The sequence below is a fragment of the Delphinus delphis genome, chromosome 6 (genome assembly GCF_949987515.2).
Source record: "Delphinus delphis chromosome 6, mDelDel1.2, whole genome shotgun sequence".
Classification (NCBI taxonomy): Eukaryota; Metazoa; Chordata; class Mammalia; order Artiodactyla; family Delphinidae; genus Delphinus; species Delphinus delphis.
In genome coordinates, this window is record NC_082688.1 from 3,143,364 (window position 1) to 3,164,128 (window position 20,765).

Below are 20,765 nucleotides of genomic sequence, written 5' to 3' on the forward strand. Positions count from 1 at the left end.
AGACCAAGGTCCTTAGCTTTCCTCCACTGCAGCCCTGCCCTCCTCCTGGGAAAGGGGCCCCTCCAAGCTCTTTGATCTCACTGACCTTTAAGCATCCCCTGGGCCGCCCTCTGACTTGCCCCTTCCTCAGGGCTCTGTTTGGGCTTGACTGTCGGCAAATCAAATCAGTTGCCCCCTGAGCCTACGGGAGCTGGGTGGGCTGGCGGAAGTCCCCCCGCACGCACTCACTGGAGGCCTTGGGAAGGCCCTGTCCCCCGCTGTGCCCTCACAGCCGCTGGCCCAGCAACTCCTTCCACTGGGCTGTTCTGTGACCGCTGACCTCGCTCCCTGAGCGCTGGACCACCAGGGCCATGATGGGTGCTCTAGCCCCGGGACAGAGTCTTCCCCCAGGGACGCCTGGAGACATTTCTGACCGTCTCAGCTTGGAGGGGCAGGGCAGAGGTCAGGGAGGCCATCCAACCCCCTACACAGACCCTGAAGGTGATGGCGCGAGGCTGGGAAACCCTGGTCTGCTCGTCTCCTTGGCCCCGTTGCCCTGGCCTCGGGCGGGTCACGAGACAGTAGAACTTTAGGTCTGGGAGGGATCTGAGCAATGCCGTCTTACCCTCTTCTTTCTGGAAGTGCGTGGGCAGGGGAAGCCCAGCTGGCCTGCCCGGCAAGGGGGAGGGGACCTGGTGCCAGAGCCCACCTCCCCCCGCCCCCGACATCAGGGTTTCGGGGTGACCGGCCTCCCCTCTGTCCTGAAGCCGATGTAGCCATGGGCACAGGCCAAGCCCAGGTCTCTGCGTCTGTCCGGCCCCGTCCCTCTGTCCCTCCACAGCTTTTCTCAGCTCTCCTGGGCCTCAGAGAAAAGATTCTGTGCAAGGTTCTTGCTACAAGAGGGCAGCTGGCAGCCCGAGGGACCCGGCTGCAGCCTCAGCTGGACCCAAACGGGAGGCCCGGCGTCTCTGGGGCCCCGCGGGCTGGTGGCCTGAGGAAGCTTCTGGCAGTCGGTCGGGGGCGGGCTCTGCACCCTGCTGGCAGGTGGGGGGCACGGCTGTCAAGTCCATTCCGGGGATGGAGTGGTTTTACCTGGGAGACAGGGAGGGGGCTGGTCCTGCCCCGACAGTCGTATTCGTCACGGGGATGAGAACGTCCTGAGCCGATGTGATGAGGGCAGTGGGAGTGGCTGGTGTCGTTAAGTGGTAGTTGTCATTGCTACCATCGTAACCTACGATTCTACGTTAATAATAATGGAGAACGAAAATCGCCGGGTGGCACACAGCTCTCGTCACTGAGCACCTGCCGTTTGCCGGGCCCCGTCCCAGGGCTTCCTGCGCCCTCCCCTCCCCCCAGCAGCGATGGGGTGAGGATTGTCATCACCCCCTCTTCCCAAGCGAGCAGAAGTCTGGGGCCTTGTCAGAGGCCACACGTGGGGGGCCTGACCCCGTCTGCCTGATTCCAGAGCCCGAGCTCAGGCCTCACGCCCCCTCTGCTCCCCAAGCAGAGACCGAGAGAGAGACCGAGATGTTTCTAGAAGACGCCCCGCACACCCACAGAGCCCTCTCTCCCTAGACTGGGGGCAGTGGGAGGGGACTGGTCCATGCGGGACGCTCAGCTCCCCTGGTGTTGGGGGTCAGGCCGTTTTTTGGGGTCCGTAGGGGCTCGGGCTTGTGGCTGCTGACTTTTCTTCTCTGTTTGCGCAGGGGGCAGACGGCATCCGAGGTCTGAAGGGCACCAAGGGCGAGAAGGTGAGTGTCCCCTCCTTTCCTCAGGGGCTTGGCCAAGAGCCAGGAAGGTCCACCCTGGGAACTCGAGTGACCATAGGCCACTGGCATTTTGAATCCCCCAGTTCACGAATAGCACGGATGTGTACAGCTCCCCCGTGGAATGCGGGACTAGGTAACTGAGAGGTGCCGGCCACCTGCTCGTCCTTGGCCCAGCCTGCAGGCAGGACAGCGCACGCCCCCAGACCCTTCCAGGCGATGCCTGTCCCTTCCAGAGAGCTCTTCCCGCCCCCACCCCTAAGGCCATCAGCAGTAGTCCCATTCCCTTTGGGGGCTCTTCCGGCTGGCTCCCCGTACTCAAACGTCTGCCCGTCCGCCGCTACTGGGCCTATAGTGATGCTTGGACGAGACAAAGGTGCTCCGAGAAACGGGTGCTGACAGATTGGGTGCTGGGCTGCCCACCACCCGGCCGTGCAGAGCTTTTAAACTCAAACAGGGTGACCAGGGCTGCAGCGCTCCCACTGCAGGCTGCAAAGCCAGCCAGAACCGCAGAATGCAAAGGGTTGACAGGAACGCATCTCGCGAGGGACAGGGGGCCGGGCACTGACAGTCCTCTGCCCAGCATGTCTGGCGCTGGTGTTGGGGCCCAGAGGGTCTGGGTGGGGGGACCTGGGTGGTGGGGTTTCTCATACAGACCGAGGCTCTCTCCGGTCCCCCGTGCAGGGTGAAGACGGCTTTCCGGGCTTCAAAGGAGACATGGGCATCAAGGGAGATCGGGTGAGTGTTCGGGGGTGGGGAAAGGTGGGCTGGACGGGAGGCCCCGCTGGGGCCACAGGGCAGCTTCTCAGGACAGAGGTGATGCCTCCGTGGAGGCTCCTGGGCCGCCGGCAGTTCCAGCTCCTCCCCAGCTTCCAGATCGGAGCCATGGCAGTTGGCACCTGGTCCTAAACCCCTGCTTACAGGGTCACCTGGCCCCTCTGCCCTGTGTCCTTGCCCTGCATTAGTGGGTCAGGGGGAACTTGTTTTTTTTCTGGCTGATACCCTGGTTTGCAGAGCAATTCTTTTGGGTCACGAAGGGTGACAGGCGTCTGGGAGAGAAGAAGGGGTCGCAGAAACGACCCAGCTCCCCAGGGAGGGTAGCAGCCTGACCAAGGCCACCGGCCGGTCACTGGCAGGACCACACCCTGACCAGCGCTCTGAGCGACTTGGCCCCCAAACACCTCTTCGGCTGCTCTTCGGATCCCCAGACGACCCCTGTGTTCCGGGACCTCCTGCTGGGCTGTCAGACGTTGCAACAACCTAGTTGGTTCTTAATGATTAGCCTCGGCTCCAGGGAAGCTGGTGGGTGCTGGGGCGGGATGGCGCGTGCCACGCGGCTGGCGCCCCACAGGAAGCCACTGGCGGTGTTTTCGTGCAGATGAGCAGGTGATGCAGGTGGTGCTTCAGGAAGTGGGGTTAGGAGGCCAGCTGCCTGCTTCCGTGGGGACACTTGGAAGTTTCCCCGACAAGTTCGGAATGCGCGGAGGCCAGGCAGGAGGGAGGGGATGCCCCCACCCCCCGGGGGCCCGCTGTGGCCTGGACGGACGCTGTCGTGGAAACAGGGCTGTCGTACAGGCCGCCCTCCTTGTGCTCCACGAAACAGATGCCTTACCAGCACCTGCCAGGACCAGAGAGCCCACACACTGGGCGCTTTGTCCCACGCTGAAAAGGCAGACGTGATCCGGGGCTCTGTCAGAAGGGAGGGGAATAAAAGAGAGGGGTTCATTTCATAGTCCTGTCCCAGTTATATTGCTGCTGAAGACAGCTTTTCTAGAACTTTCTCTGCGGTGACGACTCCCCACTTCTGATGGCCTCTCTCTGTCTGGCTGGTGAAAGTCCCTTTTATCTTCCTTCCCAATGACTTGATGCACACATTTGGGTCCATACGAGGAGAGTGCATTTTCAAAAGACGTTCCGCAGTTGCACGCCGTACCCTGAGTGGACCTCTGGCTGGAATTGGATGAGGATGGACGGGGGTGGGGTGGGCGGGGACACTTCCTCAGCTGGGCAGTGAGGCTCCTCAGTCTTGATTTCTCCCAGAGAGGAATTTCTGCCCAGTGCTTGGCATTTCCTAATATTCTGAGTGCTCAGAAAACATGGGAAGGATTCTTTTGTTGAACGAGAAAAGCATCTCTTAGGGACAGAGAGTCCTCGACCTGTAGACACACTGGGGCTGGGGAATAAGGGAGTCATTAGCTTTCCTTATGCGTGCAGCGCACATTTCTGTTGGGGGTTTGCACAGCTGTCCTGCAGCTGCTCCCGGAAACCAGTGATCGGAGGGGAACACATCGATAGAGAGGGCCCGGGTGGGCACTCCGAGGCCGGGCCACGCCCCTGCTGCTGCACTTGGCCACGCCCCAAGGCCCTCTTCCTTGTATGGGCTCAGGCCTCCCCACCTGTTACTTGGGGAAGTTGGATGAGGTGACATTTCGTTTTTTCCATCTCTGGATACACCCTGTGGGTCTCCCGTGTGCCATGATGCCCAGGCGTGGCCCAGCCAGGCCTGTGGTCCATTTTGATACCTCCTGGGGCTTCAGGAGAAGAAGGCGGCTCCCCCAGTGCAAGGCACTTCTGCTCTTTGGGGAAGTAGCAGTTCAGGGCTGCCGTGGCCACCGAAGTGATTTTAGCCGAGAGGGGCTTGATTTGGAGAAGGCCATTGGGAATAGGGGAGCGAGGGCTTAAGTGTGGGTCCCGAGGGGCGTCGGTCGCTCAGCAGAGCCCTGGTCTCCTCGGTGCAAGGACAAGGGTCCATCTGCTTGAGGGGGCCCAACGGCTCTTACCGCCCTGGCCTGGGATCCGGCCCCTCACTCCCAGACGGTGGGCGGGGGGGGACTTTGGGGGGCTAGAGACTCTGGGGGTCTCCTTCACCTTCTCTTTCTGAATTGCAGGGGGAGATCGGCCCACCTGGTCCCAGAGGGGAGGACGGTCCTGAAGGTCCCAAGGGTCGTGGAGGTCCGAATGGCGACCCGGGTCCTCTGGGACCCCCTGGGGAGAAGGTACGTGACACAGGAGGTTGACCGCTTCCCAGGGACAGTCTCTTCCCGATGGCCTTGGGCGTCCAGGCAGTGGCTTGGTCGGGCTGAGCCCCAGGTGGGAGCTGGCACGAGTCCTGACGTGGTTCCTGTCCCCTTGACTCCACCCAGCACCCTTGTCCCCAAATCCACTCCTGGAAGAGTTCCTTCCTCCCGCTGGTCACAAAGCTTGGGGTCTGAGCTTGGTACCCACGTGCACCATCTTCTGTGGCGGGGTTAGGGCTCCCGACAGCTGCTCCTACACCTGCAGGAGGCCGCCCACCCTCGTCCTGCTCCCCTACCCCCTACCTTCACCCCCGAACAGGAACCGGCTCTGCTTGGCCCAATCATCCCGCCCTGTCCTGCCCCAAGGCTGGAACTCTTTTACAAAAAGATTGACCAAAATATCGTAGATAAAGACCTTTTTCCCTTTATTTGGAGCGATTGCCTCCACCCACTGTTGCTTCAGCGGTGGCGTCCATCCCTGCTTGAGGGCCCTTTGCTTTAAACCAGGCAGGGCGCGTTCCGTGATGACCGTGTCCTCGGCCTTTGGAGACTCCAGCCTGCTCCAGTCCCCTGCCAAGGCACGCTGGCTTTCTCTCTGCTCAGAGAAGTACAGAGCTGGCCATGGAATTCACCTCCTTTATTTCCCCAGGGAAAACTCGGAGTCCCAGGATTGCCCGGCTACCCAGGAAGACAAGGGCCAAAGGTAACGTACTAACCCCCTTGTTAGATTTGACAATTGGCGTCTCCCTGCCCCGCACACCATCACCCATTCGCCCTCCCTGGCGTAGCTGCTGCGACAGAGCAGAAGGTCACGGTAGCTGTGTCTCGGTTCTGCCCCGTTCACCACCGTCTGTGGTAATTCGGCTAAGTCAGAAGGCAGGGGCCTGGACAGTTAGGTGAGCCTTTTCACAGAAGGGGACCCCCCAGCTGAGCGTGGACTGCACCTCGGGACCCTCAGTGCCCCTGGCCTCGTGGGGACCGCCGTGCACTGGTTTCTCCACACCCAGAACTCGTGTTCCTCTCTCAGATTTAACTCACCCTGGAGATCCAAAAGTTATTTGCTCATAACTGAGTATAAAAGAAAGATGAAACCTTTCTTATAGGAAATCATGCTTTATTTTACGTGTAACAGCTCCTTGAGGCTTTGCAAATCATTTAAAACATTATTTTTTTTTAATCTCACCTTTTATTATTCATGGTTCTTCCTTAAAAAATAACCAGCTGCCTTCACTAGAGACATAATTAACAGCAAAAGAGAACTCGTGGGTCTCTGGGGTTTGCGTCCGTGCATCCTGCCCTCCTTGGGCTTCAGACCTCTGGACACCCCGCTTGCTAGCAGAGGAAGGGCCCCGTGGGCTGGGCTGCAGCTCTAGGTATTTCCTTGTTGCTGATGGCAATGCTTACGTCAGTCCTTCCCGTGGAACGCGAAGGCCCCCACTCAGCAGCCGACAGCCACCACGCAGGGGAGATCGTTTGCTGTGAACCAGGAGTTTTGTGTGGTGTCTGCCGCGACGTCGTTGCTGACTGCAGTGCTGTCCACTGTATTTGGAGGAAGAGAGGCTGATGGACCCATTTGCTCTCCTGAAACGCGTGTCCTTTTGGGAGAGGAGAGGAGAGAGAGGAGGAGTTTGGGAGAGACGGGAGTCGGGGGAGAATATAGATCAAGTTCAGGCAGCTTTTTGGGAAGATGAGGGCAGGACCTTGAAGCTGCTCAGGCGGTTTGGACAGTCCTTGGGCGGTGACCCAGCTCCTGCGCCGAGCTCTGTGAAGCCTGCGTCCCAGGTGTTCCCGCCCTGAAGCTCGGTACAGTCTCCTGTTCGGAGCAGGGAGGCGGGCACATGGGTGGCTTGGCAAAGCTCAGCGCCCTGGGAGAAGTTCAGGGTTTGAACGTCGGTCAGCTTTTCCTGGTCTAAGCACACGCTCGGGTCAGGATCTTAAGTCACGCAGAGAGTAGAGACGTGCTGGAGAAATGCTGTAGACAGTGTCACTGGGAGCTCACGTGGTAAGTGTTTGGATATTCGGCCAATCAAAGCCCTTAGGCGCATCCCTGCCTGTGTGCACCTTGTAAAGTTCTAGAATTAAAGAGCTGTGCGAGGCCACAGTCGGTGCATAAATTTGCCTTCACTTCTGACTTTATAAGCTGCCGTGCTTTATTTAGAGGTGTTCTGGGAAGATAATGCAACATGGCAACAAGGTGCAGAAAACAAATGTCATAAATGTGACATTCACACATCATCTCCAGTTAATCTGAGTGGCACGTGTTCCATTTTCTCCCAAAACACCAGTGTTTTGCAGAGATGGGTGTGTGAGAGGAGAGTGTGGAGAGAGGGAGAAAGGGGAAGCCTGGTTAGGATTCAGTTCTGGATTTTAAATTTGGAGTCTGTGAGATGCTCAGGAAATACTGAGTAGGCGGGTGGGTGGATGAGTGGTTTGGTGGATGGATAGACGGATGGTGGGTGGATGTTGGGTGGTGGGTGGGTAGATGGGTGGATGGTGGGTGGATGGGTAGACGGATGGTGGATGGATGGATGGATGGATGGGTGGGTGGGTATATAGTTGGATAGTGGGTGGGTGGGTGGGTATATAGTTGGATAGTGGGTGGGGAGACAGGTGGATGGATGGTGGGTAGATAGGTGGGTGGTGGGTGGGTAGACAGGTGGATGGATGGTGGGTGGATGGGTGGTGGGTAGTGGGTGAGTTTGGTCCGAGACCATGAACTCTAACGGACTCTTCTGCTGCACAGGCAGCATCGCTCGTCCTCCTGACCAGGCTCTCAAGCCTCTTCCCTGATTAACTCTCTTTCAGGGTTCTATCGGATTTCCCGGATTTCCTGGTGCCAACGGAGAGAAGGGTGGCCGGGTAAGGACGGTCTGGCCTCTGCTCAGGTGGCTTCTTCTGCTGCCTTGGTATTTCGCGGGTATATTCTCCAATACATCCTGTTGATTCTCGGGTATATTCTCGGGTATATATATATTTTTATATATACATATATTATTATATACATGTATTATATATGTATTATAATATATATTATATATATATAAAAACATATATTTTTATATATACATATATTATTATATACATGTATTATATATGTATTATAATATATATTATATATATATAAAAACATATGTATTTTATGTATATATATTATTCTCGGGTATATATTTATTTCGCGGGTATATTCTCCAATACATCTCACCCACTTTGCTGCCGAAACTGCTTTCTGGAACAGCTGACCTTAAGCCTGTCCACCGAGCGCTGGTGACTCTTGGCCCCCCGGGCGGGGCAGTGCCGCAGTAGAAAGGGCAGCAGGCCTGAGGGGAAGGCACGCTGAGAAAACAGTGCTTTCTCATGCACAGCCGCCATCCTGCCATCTCTTTTGGGTCACTGGCGAAACCCAGATTCTCCTCTTTCAGCCCAAGTGACTTTCCCTCCAGGCTAAGTTTAAAAGGAAGGAAAGGAGTTCTGCCTTGTATCTCACGGACTCTGCTCTCCCAGGGTCAAGTCGCCTCCTTCCTCTTCTTCCCACGCTGCCGCTGTCACGGGACCCCGCCAGGTGCCACGCGCTTTGCTTCCCTCTGTTGTCCCCCTGAGGGAAGGTGATCCGAGGGCTCAGGCTGGGGGAGCCGCCCTCCCGGCCCCCTGCCGGCCCAGGCCATCCTGCAGGAGCTGCCCTGAACACTGCTTAGGGAAATCATGGGAGGCTGCCTGAGTGCTGCCGCTCAACCGAACAGGACAGGAAGGGTCCGCCTGGGCCTTTGGACTCGGAGCGGCCTTGTCCGCAGGCGTGTGGGGTGTGTGCAGAGCAGGCCTGGAGAAGACGCTGGGCCCAGCCCGGTCCCCTCCACCCCGGGCTGGTCCTCCCCACGCAGACGGATGGGCTGCCTCTCCTCAGCGTGCTCGCTACAAACTAATGTTACTGCGTTTGAGCGGAGACAGTGAGATCTCTTGAAAGCAGGGAGGAAGACTTCAGCCATCCGAAGTCCGCGTGCACGAACGTGTCTGCCAGGCTCACAAAAGAGAAAGACGGGGACTTTTCTGAGTGCAAGTCAATGGCATAACCACCGGGAGACCTTTATCTGTTTGTCTGTATCGGTGTCTAGATGTATCTATACCTATGTCCGTATCTGCAATGTTTAGATGTATGTCATGTCTACCTCATGTCTGTGTCTGGGTCTGTAACTGTGTGTCCATCATCTACCTGCCTACCCGTCTGTCTAGTTCTTCCTGGTAGGGACAGTCTGACTAGTGTCTTCAGGGAAAGACTGTCATTTGAGAAAAGTGGTCCAGGGTCTGGTAAAAGCGTGGGAAGCGCGGGGTGACGGGGTGGGCAGCCCCTGAGCTTGTGGAGGGCACAGGGCTTTCCGCGCCGCGTTGCCGTGAGAGTCCCCAAGAGGGGTCATGACGGTTAACGGGGTCATGTGATGTGACACAGGCCCTTCCGTGGAGGAGCTGCACTGCAGGTCCAGGCCCCGTGGGGTCACGTCGAGCAGCAGAGGCCTGGCCGTGGCTCTGGGGGCCGTGGCGCTCTGGTCCAAGCTCTGCTGCCCTCTTCTGCCCCTCGTGCTTCTCGGCCTCCCCAGTCCCGAGCCGAGAAGTTTGGGCAGATGCCTGGATGCCCCCCGGCCCTCACGGGCCATTGTTCCAGTGCGTCAGCACGTGATCACCAGGGTCACCGCTGAAAACGGGTTGTTGGAAAGCAGGGGGTCTGGGACCGGGACACTTCCTCCTGTTCTGAGGTTCGGACGTGGTTCCTGGGGTCTGAAACCTGGACACCCCGAGGAAACGATCTACTTCGGGATTGACAGGGATTGTCAGGTTGCATGTGGCTGTATCGTGGCCACATGGGTGGGTGTGGCTGCCAGCATTTAGAGAGAGCTGGGATGGCAAAGATGCCAGCTTTTCCCGAAGGGAGAGGTTGGGCCGTGCTCAGGCATGACTGGAGCACACGTCTGTTCATTGTGGGAGAGATGTGTCCAGGCACATTTTCCAGGGGAAAATGGCCACGTCTGTCCCCAGGAACCGTCTGAGATCAGCCGGCTCGCGGCGAACAAGTTAGCGCCGCCGTTTTAGTGCACGTCCTGGCAGACGGACAAGCCCCCGGGTCTGAGACCCCGAGCGTTCATTGTTTAACCGTGGGCTCCGCATGTCCCTGCACCCGGGAGAGGACCCTGGAGTCGCGAGACTCAGCACTTACGGCACGTCTGCCCGTCCTCCCCTCCGGAGAGACAGACACCTTTATTCTGGAACCTTCCCCACGGAAGGAAGGAGGAATCCACCCAGGCTTTCATCGGGGGAGCAACGTGGGAGGTTTTTAGCGTAGCTCTGGTCCCCGCTCTGGTGTGGAGAGCGGGTGGGAAGGGAGCCGGCAGGCTGTGCTTCTGTGGAGACGTCGTTTTACTCTCCTTTTGGACATTCTGGTCCGGTGGTTGCTTCTAAGTGCTAGGATGCTCAGCGTGACGGGTGGCGTGTGTGCTGATACGCGTGTGCCTCCCGTCTGACAGCTGCTCGTGAGCCGGCAGGTGCCCTTCTGTCCGCCTCATCCTGGCCTCTGCGGAGGGGCTGGCTGGGTTGGGGGACTGCTGGCTGTGGATTCCACGTACAGCCGGCTGTCATGTGAGCAGTCGACAGTCTGTCCCTGTCACTGGCCCGCACCCCGGGCCGAGGCGGGGTCCCAGCCGGCCCTGCCTGGGAAGAGCCAACCCCTTAGGAACACCACCAGCGACCAGAGGCTTCTGCCGCCTGCGTCGGGCATCTTGGCTCGAGCAAGGCTAGTTCTGGGAAGGCCCGTGCCTCCCCCGCAAGGGCACAAGGACAGGCGCTCACGGGAGATTCTGTTAAGGAAGCCGTGGACGGGGCACCTTCTGTTCAGTGACGTAAGTCACCGGGATGCAAAGCCCTGGGTTCGTTTACAAGGAAACCTGGAGAGCGTTGGCACCACCTGGGAGGCCTGAGAGAATCCGTGGCTGAGACTCTGTTTTGCTCCCAGTGCCCGGGGCACAGTTAGTTTAGGTCGGAACCCAGAGCCTTTCAGGTGACGAGATCAGAACTGCGACCTGGGTCGTGGTGTTGGGTGGAGGCTGGGCGTGAGATGACGTGCCAGCTGGACTCACCCGCAAATGCCAGGGAGGCACCCGGGTGGGTCACGGTGTCTCTGCTGGTGGAAGTCCATCATTTGAAGAAAGCAGATGTTTCGTTCGTTTCCGTAGGCAAATGTTTATTTGAAGCCGAAAGATCTCGTCATCTAATGAAAGCAGCGAGAGCAGAGTGCATCGTTAAAAGGCATCATAATCACCTCATTATCATAAAAGGTTTTATTAAACTCACTTCAAAACGGGAGGCTCTAGAAAGCAGTTTTGATGCTGGCAGCGAATGAAAGATGGTGAGAGGACATGTATCAGGTGGCCTTTGGCAATACAGATCCATCTTGGGCTTTAGAAACCAGAAAAAAAAAAAAAAATTCCCGGAAAATGCATGGAGAAGTGGTGGAGATATAGGAGCCGTGATCCATCCATCACTTCCATGTGCTGTAGGTAAACTGCACTTACCGGCTGTTACATATTTGCTTTAGAAAAAAACAAACGCCGTGCATTTGTTTTCCTTGGTTTGGAAAATGCAAAACCACAGAGAGAGAAGGAGTCTCAATTCTATTAGATGAGAAGCACATGACTCTTGGATACATGATTTATGTATTAAATTGCAAGTTTGTTCGTTTGCAGCGCCCGTTGAAAATTTAATGGCTAATATCCTTAACTGCAGCAAAAGTAAATTATGTAGGAAAAGGGTTGACTTCCTTCTCTTTTCTTGTAGTAATGATTCCCCCCACCCCTGCTGAGAGAGAGAGAGAGAGTGGAGAGAGAGATGAAGGGGGAGGAGGGGGGAGGAGGGAGGGGTAGATGCTTTGAGGGAAGGAAACCAGATAAGCGTGGTTAACATCCATCAGGCAGCAGGGAGAAAATTGGATTTCAGCAGGCCTTGTACAGAAATATAAAGCTGTGTGTATTGGGTGTGCAGTGGATCCTGTCACCCTGAAAAGTCTTCCTTTAAAACAAAGAGAAGGAGGAGGGGCTTTCCTAGCTTCTGACTTCGCGGGGTCTCTCCATCACCCAGGAGGGGGCCCACCGCCCAGACAGTGACAGGTGTGTCAAGTGACTGACCGACACCCTTTTTCTCTGATTCCAGGGCACACCTGGGAAGCCGGGACCACGGGGGCAGCGAGGCCCAACGGTAACCCTGGGCGTGAGGGCCATCTTCCAGATTGGGAGCGGGTTGTGGGAGCATGCCCGGTGGGGGGTGGGGGGAAGGAGGCATCAAGGGTGCCGAGGATTGGAGCTGACCTGTCTTGTGTCCTGTTTGGCCAGGGTCCACGGGGTGAAAGAGGCCCCCGAGGCATCACTGGGAAGCCTGGCCCCAAGGTATGTGTTCAGCATCCTCTGTGGCCCCGGGATGGACCAGAGTTTTGTTTTGTTTTGTTTTGTTGCGGTACACGGGCCTCTCACTGTTGTGGCCTCTCCCACTGCGGAGCGCAGGCTCCGGACGCGCAGGCCCAGCGGCCATGTCTCACGGCCCCAGCCGCTCCGCGGCATGTGGGATCTTCCCGGACCGGGGCACGAACCCATGGCCCCTGCATCAGCAGGCGGACTCCCGACCACTGCGCCACCAGGGAAGCCCTGGACCAAAGTGTTTGATGCACCAGAATGTCAAGCACCTGAGGGTGCCCCATGGCCTTTCTCACTTGAAAAAATAAAGGAAAGAAAGAAGTTTCCTTGGGGGTATTTAAGACGGAGCTGGTCTCCTCCACCAGCCCTTGGATGAGTTAGGTCAGGTTGAGCCATGCGGCAGAGGCTGCCCGGGGCCATCCCCCCGTGGAACTTTCCAGCCAGAAGCCCCGCAGCTCCAGGAGGTGAGGCCCAGCCAGGCTTTGGACAGATTCCCCCTCTCCCCGCCACCCTAGTTCTGATGGGGAGGTCTCATTTCTTTTCTTGAGAAGGGCTTGGAAGCTGCAGAGACATCCTTGCTGGGATTCTAAAGCAAGTTCTTCCTGCCCTGGTGAAAGATCCTCCGGATCCCCTCCTCCTGCCCTGGGGCCTTGAAGCCAATTTCACCCCGTCCCCCACCCCCCCACCCGCCACCGTCAGTGTGGAAACAAACCTCGGCCAGGCGGGCTGGTCCTGTCCCGTCCTGTCCAGGATGTGATTTGCAAAGTGCATTCCTGCAAAGGAGATGGGCCCGCTGCTGGCCGAGGTGCAGAGCCAGGCAGAGGTGACGGCCCGGGCGCTACACACATCCTTCCCTGACGAGCTCTGAGCCACGATCACCGGAGGCTGACTTAACGCTCAGCTGTTGCCCGGTGCCGGGTGGGCCCTGGGACGGGGCCTGTGTCCCGTCTTCTCATGAGTTTGGGCTGCACCCCCTGGTGGAAGCGTGGCCTTTGTCCCACAGCGGGAGAGTGTTCTCCTGGAATGTCACAGCCGCGGGGACGCCGGCTCAGTGTCAGGTGTGCCTGTAGAGGCAAGGGGACAGGCAGCCTTTGGGAGCCACGGCCTGGCTCTTTACTGAGAATCCGGTGGGGTGAGCCTCCAGGAGGGCACACGTGCAGTATGTGACCCTGAACTTCTGATGATGTTACAGGCCAGAGTCTTTGCTCAAAACTAGTAAGAGTAGCAATAATAATAAGCTTTTCTTGACCTTTCCCTCCCTTCCCAGGGCAACTCTGGAGGTGATGGCCCGGCCGGCCCTCCGGGTGAACGGGTAAGCATCTGGACACCTCCCAGAAACATCTCCAGGAACATGTGCAGGAAAGCAGCCTGCCTTAAATAGCCCCCCTGCATTTCTTCCCCAGTGGGCACGGGAGAGGGAGGCTAGCCTTTGACTCTGCCGAAGGAGAGGGTTTTCCTAAAATGGAAAGGGGATCAGAGGTAGCCTTCCCTGGGAGTAAAGTCTTCTGTCGGTTGGAGATGGAGAGCCCATCCACTTGGCCCTTGCCTTGGGGTTTGGGGGGACAGTGGCTGAGATGTCAGGAAACTGGGTCCTGGGCCCGTGCTGCCCCGAGGGACCTTGCTCTGTGACCCGGCCTCCTCGGCCCCTGACTGGACTTCTTTTCACATCGGTGAGGGCAAGGGCCGGAAATAATAGAGAGAAGGTCATGGGGAGCAGTGATAAATCGAGCCTGGTGCCTGTGCTCAGAGCGCCGACGGGGAGGGCTGCTGGGCCCCCCAGATGCTGGGGAGAAGATGTCTGTCCTCATACCGGCCATTCTCTGTCCTCAGGGACCCAACGGACCCCAAGGACCCACGGGGTTCCCTGGACCAAAGGGTCCCCCGGTGAGTACTGCGTTTTCCCTGTGGGGCTGGCCCAGGATTTCCCAGAGATGTTGGATCTTCCCCGAGGCTCCGGTGGCCTCCTGGCAGCTGGCGGGTGGGGAGGGAGACCTGCCCGGAAGCTCTGGCTGGAGAGAGCTGCTTTTGGGGAGCACGGACCCCTCTTTCATTTAGACCATCACGCTTCTCTAGTTGGCACTGTCTTAGGGCGCTGGGGCTGCCACAACAAATGACCACACAGCCGGTCACTTAAAACCACAGAAATGTGTTCTCTCACAGTCTGGAGGCCAAAGTCCAAGATTCAGGTGTGGGCAGGCCTGGCTCCTCCTCTGAGGGCTCTCGGGGAGAATCCGTCCCAGGCCTCTCCCAGCTTCCGGCGCCTGCCGGCCGCCCTTGGGTTGCAAGTGCTCACCCGGATCTCTGCCTGTGTCTTCGCCTGGCCTCTCTGTTGCTCTGTGTCTTCAAATTCTCTATCTCTATCCACTGGTCGCTGGATCAGGCCCCACCCTAACCCATTCAGACCTCACTTTGACCTGATCCCATCTGCAAAGACCCTATTTCCAAATGAGGCCACGGTCACAGCTTCCAGGGGTTAGGACCTCAGCCTATTTTGGGGGAGACACAGTTCAACTCACAACAGACACAGTATGTTTCCTCTGAGAAAGAAAAACCCCTCGTGGTTGGAGTTCGTGCCTAATGGCGCTTGCTTGGGGGCACGGGTTAGGGAGGAGTTTGGCCTCTGAACCAGACACACTTGATCCTCCTTCACCTCCCACTGGCTGGACCTCAGGGAGCTGCTGACCTCTCGCTGCCTTGGTTTCTCCCCGTGGGAGACGACGGTGACCCTCGGGGTGGTTGTGAGCGTTCAAGGGGACGGTGCCCAGACCCTGGGTCCCACGTGGTACTTGTCACCGTAACTTTGCCGTCGTTGCCTTGGAAATGAAGTGGCAGCTTTTGTTGCCTGGTGTAGCACGAAACCCCGAAGGTGTGTGCGTCTCAGAACAAAATGCAACTTCCTTCCTTTGCTTTCTTCAGGGGCCCCCGGGCAAGGATGGGCTCCCGGGACACCCTGGACAGAGAGGAGAGACGGTGAGTATGGGCAGGGCTGGGGGACCTGGCCTTCGCTGCCCATCAGCTTATGGGAGGCGGTCAGCCTCGGGAAAGCCCCTGAGGGCCGGGCCATCTTCTGTGGCCTCGGGGAGAGCCCAGCGCAGGCAGCAACCCTGTGACACTCTGTGTGCAAAGGCAGGCGCTGGCTGCAAAGTCATCCTGGCCAGTTTGGTCCAAGGTCACACGTGAAACCATCATGACACAAACAAAAACCTAGCGCAGCCGCCTTTCCTTCCTCCCGCAGCAGTCTGAGTGTGGCCGGTTTGTTCTACGTGCATCTGACCTGGAAAAGTAGTTGGGAAGATTCTCTGTTTGTCGTTTGGTTCTTTTATGCCGCCCCCAGCCCTGTCTGTCCAGGCCCTTCCGGCCTCGGGGTTGACGGCAGGGGGCCTGGAGGGCTCCTTCCGAGTCCCCTTTTATAGGAAGGAGGAAAGGTGACCTGTCAGGGTGGAGTTTGGGCCCTTGGCTGTGCTCAGGGCCAGCATCTCTGCTGTCACAGGCTCTCCTTGACCTGGCCCTGACTTGTAGCAATGCCCGTTCCAGCCTTTGTCAGCTGGACTTAAAGGACACCCGCATTTCTTAGTTCTAGGAAAAGCATTTATCGGAAATGTGACGACGTTCTGGTCCCGGGAGCCACTGGGGATTCGTCCCAGCTTCACGTTGTGTCCCCTCCAGGCCTGTGCCCCAGAAGGGCATAGGCAAACCTGTGACCTTGGGGCTCCAGGCTTTGGACAGTTGGGGACTCACAGCGCCTGGTGACGTCCTTGTCACCAGATTGGTGGAGAGTGGCCGAGAGGCCCCCTTGTCTCTGCACCCGGTGTCCTTGTGGCCAGAGGTCTCTGGCGGGCGCTCCCAGGAAGAGCAATCCCCGCGTGAAAGGGCGTTTTGCGGGCACGTTTAATATGTTTAATATGTTCTTGGTGACTCTGCTTAAAAAAATCCCTTTGTCCCTCTTCGGCTCATTCCGATGAAACGTCTTCTAATTGTACCATCCCGGGTTCCGCACGGCGCTCCGTGGCTGATAAATGGAGGTTACTTTGCTCTTTTGTTGATAGAGAAAAATGAAAACGTTCCTAGCTTTGCATCTTTTTCTCTATTGCTTCTCTGAGGAGACAAGATGGAAGGTTTCACGTCGTGTGTGCTTTTCCCCATCTGCCTTGTTCTGGGAAGAGGCTGGCAAAGTGATGAAGTTGCTTATTTTTGCTGGGAAAGTAGGGCAGGTTCTTCCCGGCTCCACCTGCCACGCCCAGCTGCCCCCGTAGACTCGGGGGCACCCCCATCCAGACCCTCCTGGGGTGGCATGTCCTCCACGGGCCAGTCCAGACGCCTCCAGAAAGGTCTTCCCTGGGGTGTTGCCTTGTGCTTTCTGTAGAGGCTGGAAACACGAGAGGTCATGGCATCACCTAAGTGCAACCGCAAAGCCCGTTTCTCGGGAGCGGCTAGAGACGGATCCCGGCCTCAGCAGCCGTGGACGGTCCCCGCGGTGGACCACGCGGGGGGCCTTGCTTGCCTTACACCCAGGCTCCTGCCTCCACTTGGGCACTGCTGCCCGGCCCGCCGAGCGGGAGGTGCTCTCGACCTGTCCACCATTCCTTGTTTCTGACCCTGTAAAGGCTGCCCACGGGGAACGCTGCATCGACCATGGCCGTATTAGTCCATTGCATGCAACTCAGCTGGGCCTAAGGAAGGGGGCCCTCCTGGGATCTGTCGAGGGGCCGAGTCCGCTGTGGGTTGTGTGGTCCAGCGGCTGAGTGGGAAGCCTCCGTCGCCGGCACGCTGGCCGTCGTGCAGTGAATCAGAGGCGCTCGCTCGTCAGCCCCGCGGGCAGCTCACCCTGCAGCTCTCGCTGTGGCTTTCAACGAGGCACCTCCCTCTGCAGACTCTAAAGAGTTTCCGCTAAGATCCTCCCGGGCGTAGCATCTGCCGTCTTCCCCGGCGTCGCGTGGCACCTGCAGATGGCATCTTGTCGGCACGCGCCATGCTCTGTAGACGTGCCGGAAATTAGAGTCGCGTTGCTTGGCCGTCAGCCCTCTCCTCTGGAGGGGCGTGTGTGCAGTGCGGCCAGATGGGTGTCTCCGTGCCGCTGTGAAGAGCAGAAGCAAGAGATTCCTGTGCAACCGAGCTAAGAATATCTCCCAGCCGCTGCGCTGCAAGTCCCCACCGCGTCCCGGTTTCAGCCGGTGCAGAGGGACGCGGTAGTGAGACCACCTGCCCTGCCCCGGGAGCCTTGGTGACAGCAGCAGGGCAGTCTCCACAGAGTCACTGACGAGATACAGCCCAGAGGTGGCTCCTGACAGGGGACACCAAGTCTGCTCAGAAAATGAACGCTTAGCGACATCAGAAAGATGAACGGTTTTAAAACATATTTCTCAGCACAAACCAGGGCGACGGGAAGCCGCTGGTGAAACTAATCTGTCTGGCTTCACGACCTTCCTGACATTCACGCAAAATGAAACAAGAGAAATGGCCCTTTGAAATGAGGGCTGGGACGTCCACTGTTTGGGGGTGGGGTGAGGGCTGGCGGGGCCGAGCCTTCTGTTGGGTCGCTCTGGACATCTCAGTGTGCCAACTCTCTCTTCACAGGGTTTCCAAGGCAAGACCGGCCCTCCAGGCCCCCCGGGTGTGGTCGGCCCTCAGGTGAGATACAGCATCCCCTGGTGTCACTGGTCGTCCTGGGTCCCCACCCACACAGGAAAGAGAGTCACGCTCGGGACGGAAGTTCCCCACCGTTCTCAAGGTCTGGGTGCCGCCAAGAGGGCATCACAAGGCCCGTAGTGCTTGTTTAGGGACGTGCTCCGTGCAGGGGACCAGGTGGAGAGAGCAGGGGAGTGATCTGTTGACATGGACGTACACGGAGCGGGCAGAACCCTGGGAGCGGGCAGAACCCTGGGGGCCGCCCGGCCCGTGGGCAGCCCACCCCTTGGTGTCCATGCCGCCTGATTCCCCGCCCTGGATCCAGTACCCAGGGCTGCTGTTCTAACCGCCCGTGGATCAGTGTGAGGACGGGCTTGCAGGCTCAGAGCCACACGACAGGGTGCAGTCACCTTGCTTCTCAGAAAGTTCCCACCTAACGTGGCAGTGGCTAAGGTACTGCCCCAGGAAATGCGGGTGCGCTCCCCGCTCCCTCTCTCTGCTGGTTTCCCCGTGACACCCTGGGAAACGCAGGCCCTGCCCCGCTTCACTGGGGAGGAGACACAGAACCACAGGGCCAGGCAGTGGCTGTTGAAAACCACCCACCTGGTTCGCTTTGACCTTTCTGGATCTTTACCGGAGGGAGATGACTTTCAAAGGAATGTGGAGGTCTAGTGGGCTTGCAGTGGCCCTTTGCCTCTGTGGCCAGGCCATCCTTAGATGTAGGAAGAGAAGGTTACTCCCTTGCGTGTCCCTCGAACACGGTTTATGGTTGACACACTTTTCCCAACAGGGTCCCACGGGAGAAACTGGTCCCATGGGTGAGCGTGGCCACCCTGGGCCCCCAGGCCCCCCTGGTGAACAAGGGCTCCCGGGCCTGGCCGGAAAAGAAGGGACGAAGGTAAGTGTCCGGGACCTCCGTGCCAGGTAGACTTTCCCAAGGAACCATTTCAGCCTTTGGTCTGCTTTTTTCTGAAGAGTGGGTAGTTCTCAAGCAGATGCTCCTCGTGCCAATCGATCCCCCAAACCAGGAACTTAGTTCAGCTTCTGCTCGCTTTGAAGGGGAGCTGAGCACACCTGCCGCCCGGGTGGATGTGACGGAGGCTGGGGACCACCTTTTCCCCGGGCTGCCCACGCCCGGGATATGGATACAACCCTGACAATTCATGTGTCTAAGTGGGATTTAGCAGAAGCGACCCTTTGAAACGCTGCCCACTGTAAGAGGTGAAAGAATAAATATTAAAAATACCCATCCCCACCCTGGGTACCCCAAGCTGGTGGTTATAACTTTCTGTGTTTTAGCATAAAAATGAACAGCCTTCCCGTTTTCAGCTTTTCAGTGAGGGACACAGGAAGGATAAGCTCTCCAGCCCCTCGTGTGAACACATACAAGAAATTAAACTTGAGAAGTAATCAGATAGTGAAAAAATTACACACACGTATGTAGGCACGCATGCATACATGCTTGAGTACACGTGTACGTGCTTGAAAGACGACACACGTGTGTGTGTGTATGATACAGGGCCAGGTGTCTGGCCACAAAGGGAGCTCTCTGAGTTTGGAAAGGGAGCCAAGGGCATGCTGGTTTGAAGACCGAGATGCTGCCATGTTGGACCCCAGAGAAAGTTCTGGAAGATGTCAGAGCTTTAGTGAACTTCAGGGAAGGTACATGCTTTGGTGGAGAATCTTCAGAATATGTGGTTTCAGGCTTGAGACAAGTGTCTCGAGCGGCAAGTCCTCTTCAGGCAACGCTTCCCGTGCTTCGGCCACGGACTCCTTCCCCTGAGCCCAGTCTTCGAGGATCCCCAGATACATGAGAAGGGCAGACGTGGGGCCCTCAGCCCCGGCTCAGCCGTCGTGGCCCCGAAGGACAGGGTGGGGGCCTGGGCCTCCGTGGAGACGACTGGAGTCCCGGTCGGAATCCGTCCCCAAGCCACACGCAGAGCCAGCCCGCCGCACAGGCCCCCGGCTGTGAGCTTGGGCTGCGCTCCAGCGCGTGGACCTGCCAACCAATGATTCAAGTCAGGATGCAGAGGTTCCTTTTAAAGCCAAGTGCCCGGGGAAGCCCCGCCTCCAACCCAGGTCCCGAGCGGATCTGGAAGACCAGGCCCCGCCCAGCTCCCTGTCCACCCTGGTCTTGGGCATCGCTCGGAAACTCACCTATGGCTCTGATTTCAGGGTGACCCAGGCCCCGCCGGCCTTCCTGGAAAAGATGGCCCCCCAGGGCTACGTGGCTTCCCCGGGGACCGAGGGCTTCCTGGTCCAGTGGTGAGTGAGGGGCCAGCCGGGGGGATGGAGCTGGAGGCTGCCCAGCCCGGGGGGCGTCTCCCCTCGGTGCCCTGCCCACATGTTGTTGCTTTGCAGGGGGCGCTTGGACTGAAAGGCAGTGAAGGCCCCCCAGGCCCGCCAGGCCCCGCGGTGAGTGTGCTGGCTCAGCACAGAGCCTCTTTCCCACCCTCTGCTCTGCAGGCAAGACGGGCGTCCCGAGGCCCGGGGAGCACGCACACCTGCCCTGGCCCCGCGTGGGTCCTGGGAAAGCTGTGGTGGTGGAGCTGGGCTTGGGAGGGACGTGGACGGTGTGCCCGAGCTGGCCGCCGGTGACGAAGGGCCAGGGGCGGGGGCGTGTTGTATGAGGACAGCTGGAGAGCCAGGAGGGCTGCATGGGCCCCCCAGCCTGTGGAGGAGGCTTCGCGTGGGTCTGGTCCCGGAGCAGCCGGGACGGGCACGGACACACAGCTCCACGGCCTCGAGAGCGGGGCTGTCCGCACGCCTGGGGCTGCCCAAGGCAGAGGTGACCCAGCACAGGCGGGAGGCCTGTCCCCCAGAGCTGTGCTGTCTGTTAACCTAGGTGGTCCCCCCCAACTTTGAGTCTAGCTACAAGAGGCTTGGAGATCCAGAGTTTCCAGACCCTGGGCTGTGGTCTGGGGGAATTGGGGGCC

The 20,765-nt window shown here is 58.4% G+C and overlaps 1 protein-coding gene across 2 annotated transcripts in view; it reads left to right on the plus strand.

Moving 5' to 3' along the window:
• The window catches only part of COL5A1 (collagen type V alpha 1 chain), a 154,012-nt gene that overhangs the window by 101,183 nt on the left and 32,064 nt on the right, over positions 1-20,765 (plus strand). For both annotated transcript variants that reach the window (XM_060013863.1, XM_060013864.1), the window contains exons 28-41: positions 1,686-1,730; positions 2,430-2,483; positions 4,634-4,741; positions 5,412-5,465; positions 7,568-7,621; positions 11,948-11,992; positions 12,127-12,180; positions 13,472-13,516; positions 14,035-14,088; positions 15,121-15,174; positions 17,779-17,832; positions 18,620-18,727; positions 20,005-20,094; positions 20,191-20,244. In XM_060013863.1, the coding sequence (XP_059869846.1) occupies positions 1,686-1,730; positions 2,430-2,483; positions 4,634-4,741; positions 5,412-5,465; positions 7,568-7,621; positions 11,948-11,992; positions 12,127-12,180; positions 13,472-13,516; positions 14,035-14,088; positions 15,121-15,174; positions 17,779-17,832; positions 18,620-18,727; positions 20,005-20,094; positions 20,191-20,244 (873 nt within the window). The remainder of the gene's footprint in view (positions 1-1,685; positions 1,731-2,429; positions 2,484-4,633; positions 4,742-5,411; positions 5,466-7,567; positions 7,622-11,947; positions 11,993-12,126; positions 12,181-13,471; positions 13,517-14,034; positions 14,089-15,120; positions 15,175-17,778; positions 17,833-18,619; positions 18,728-20,004; positions 20,095-20,190; positions 20,245-20,765) is intronic.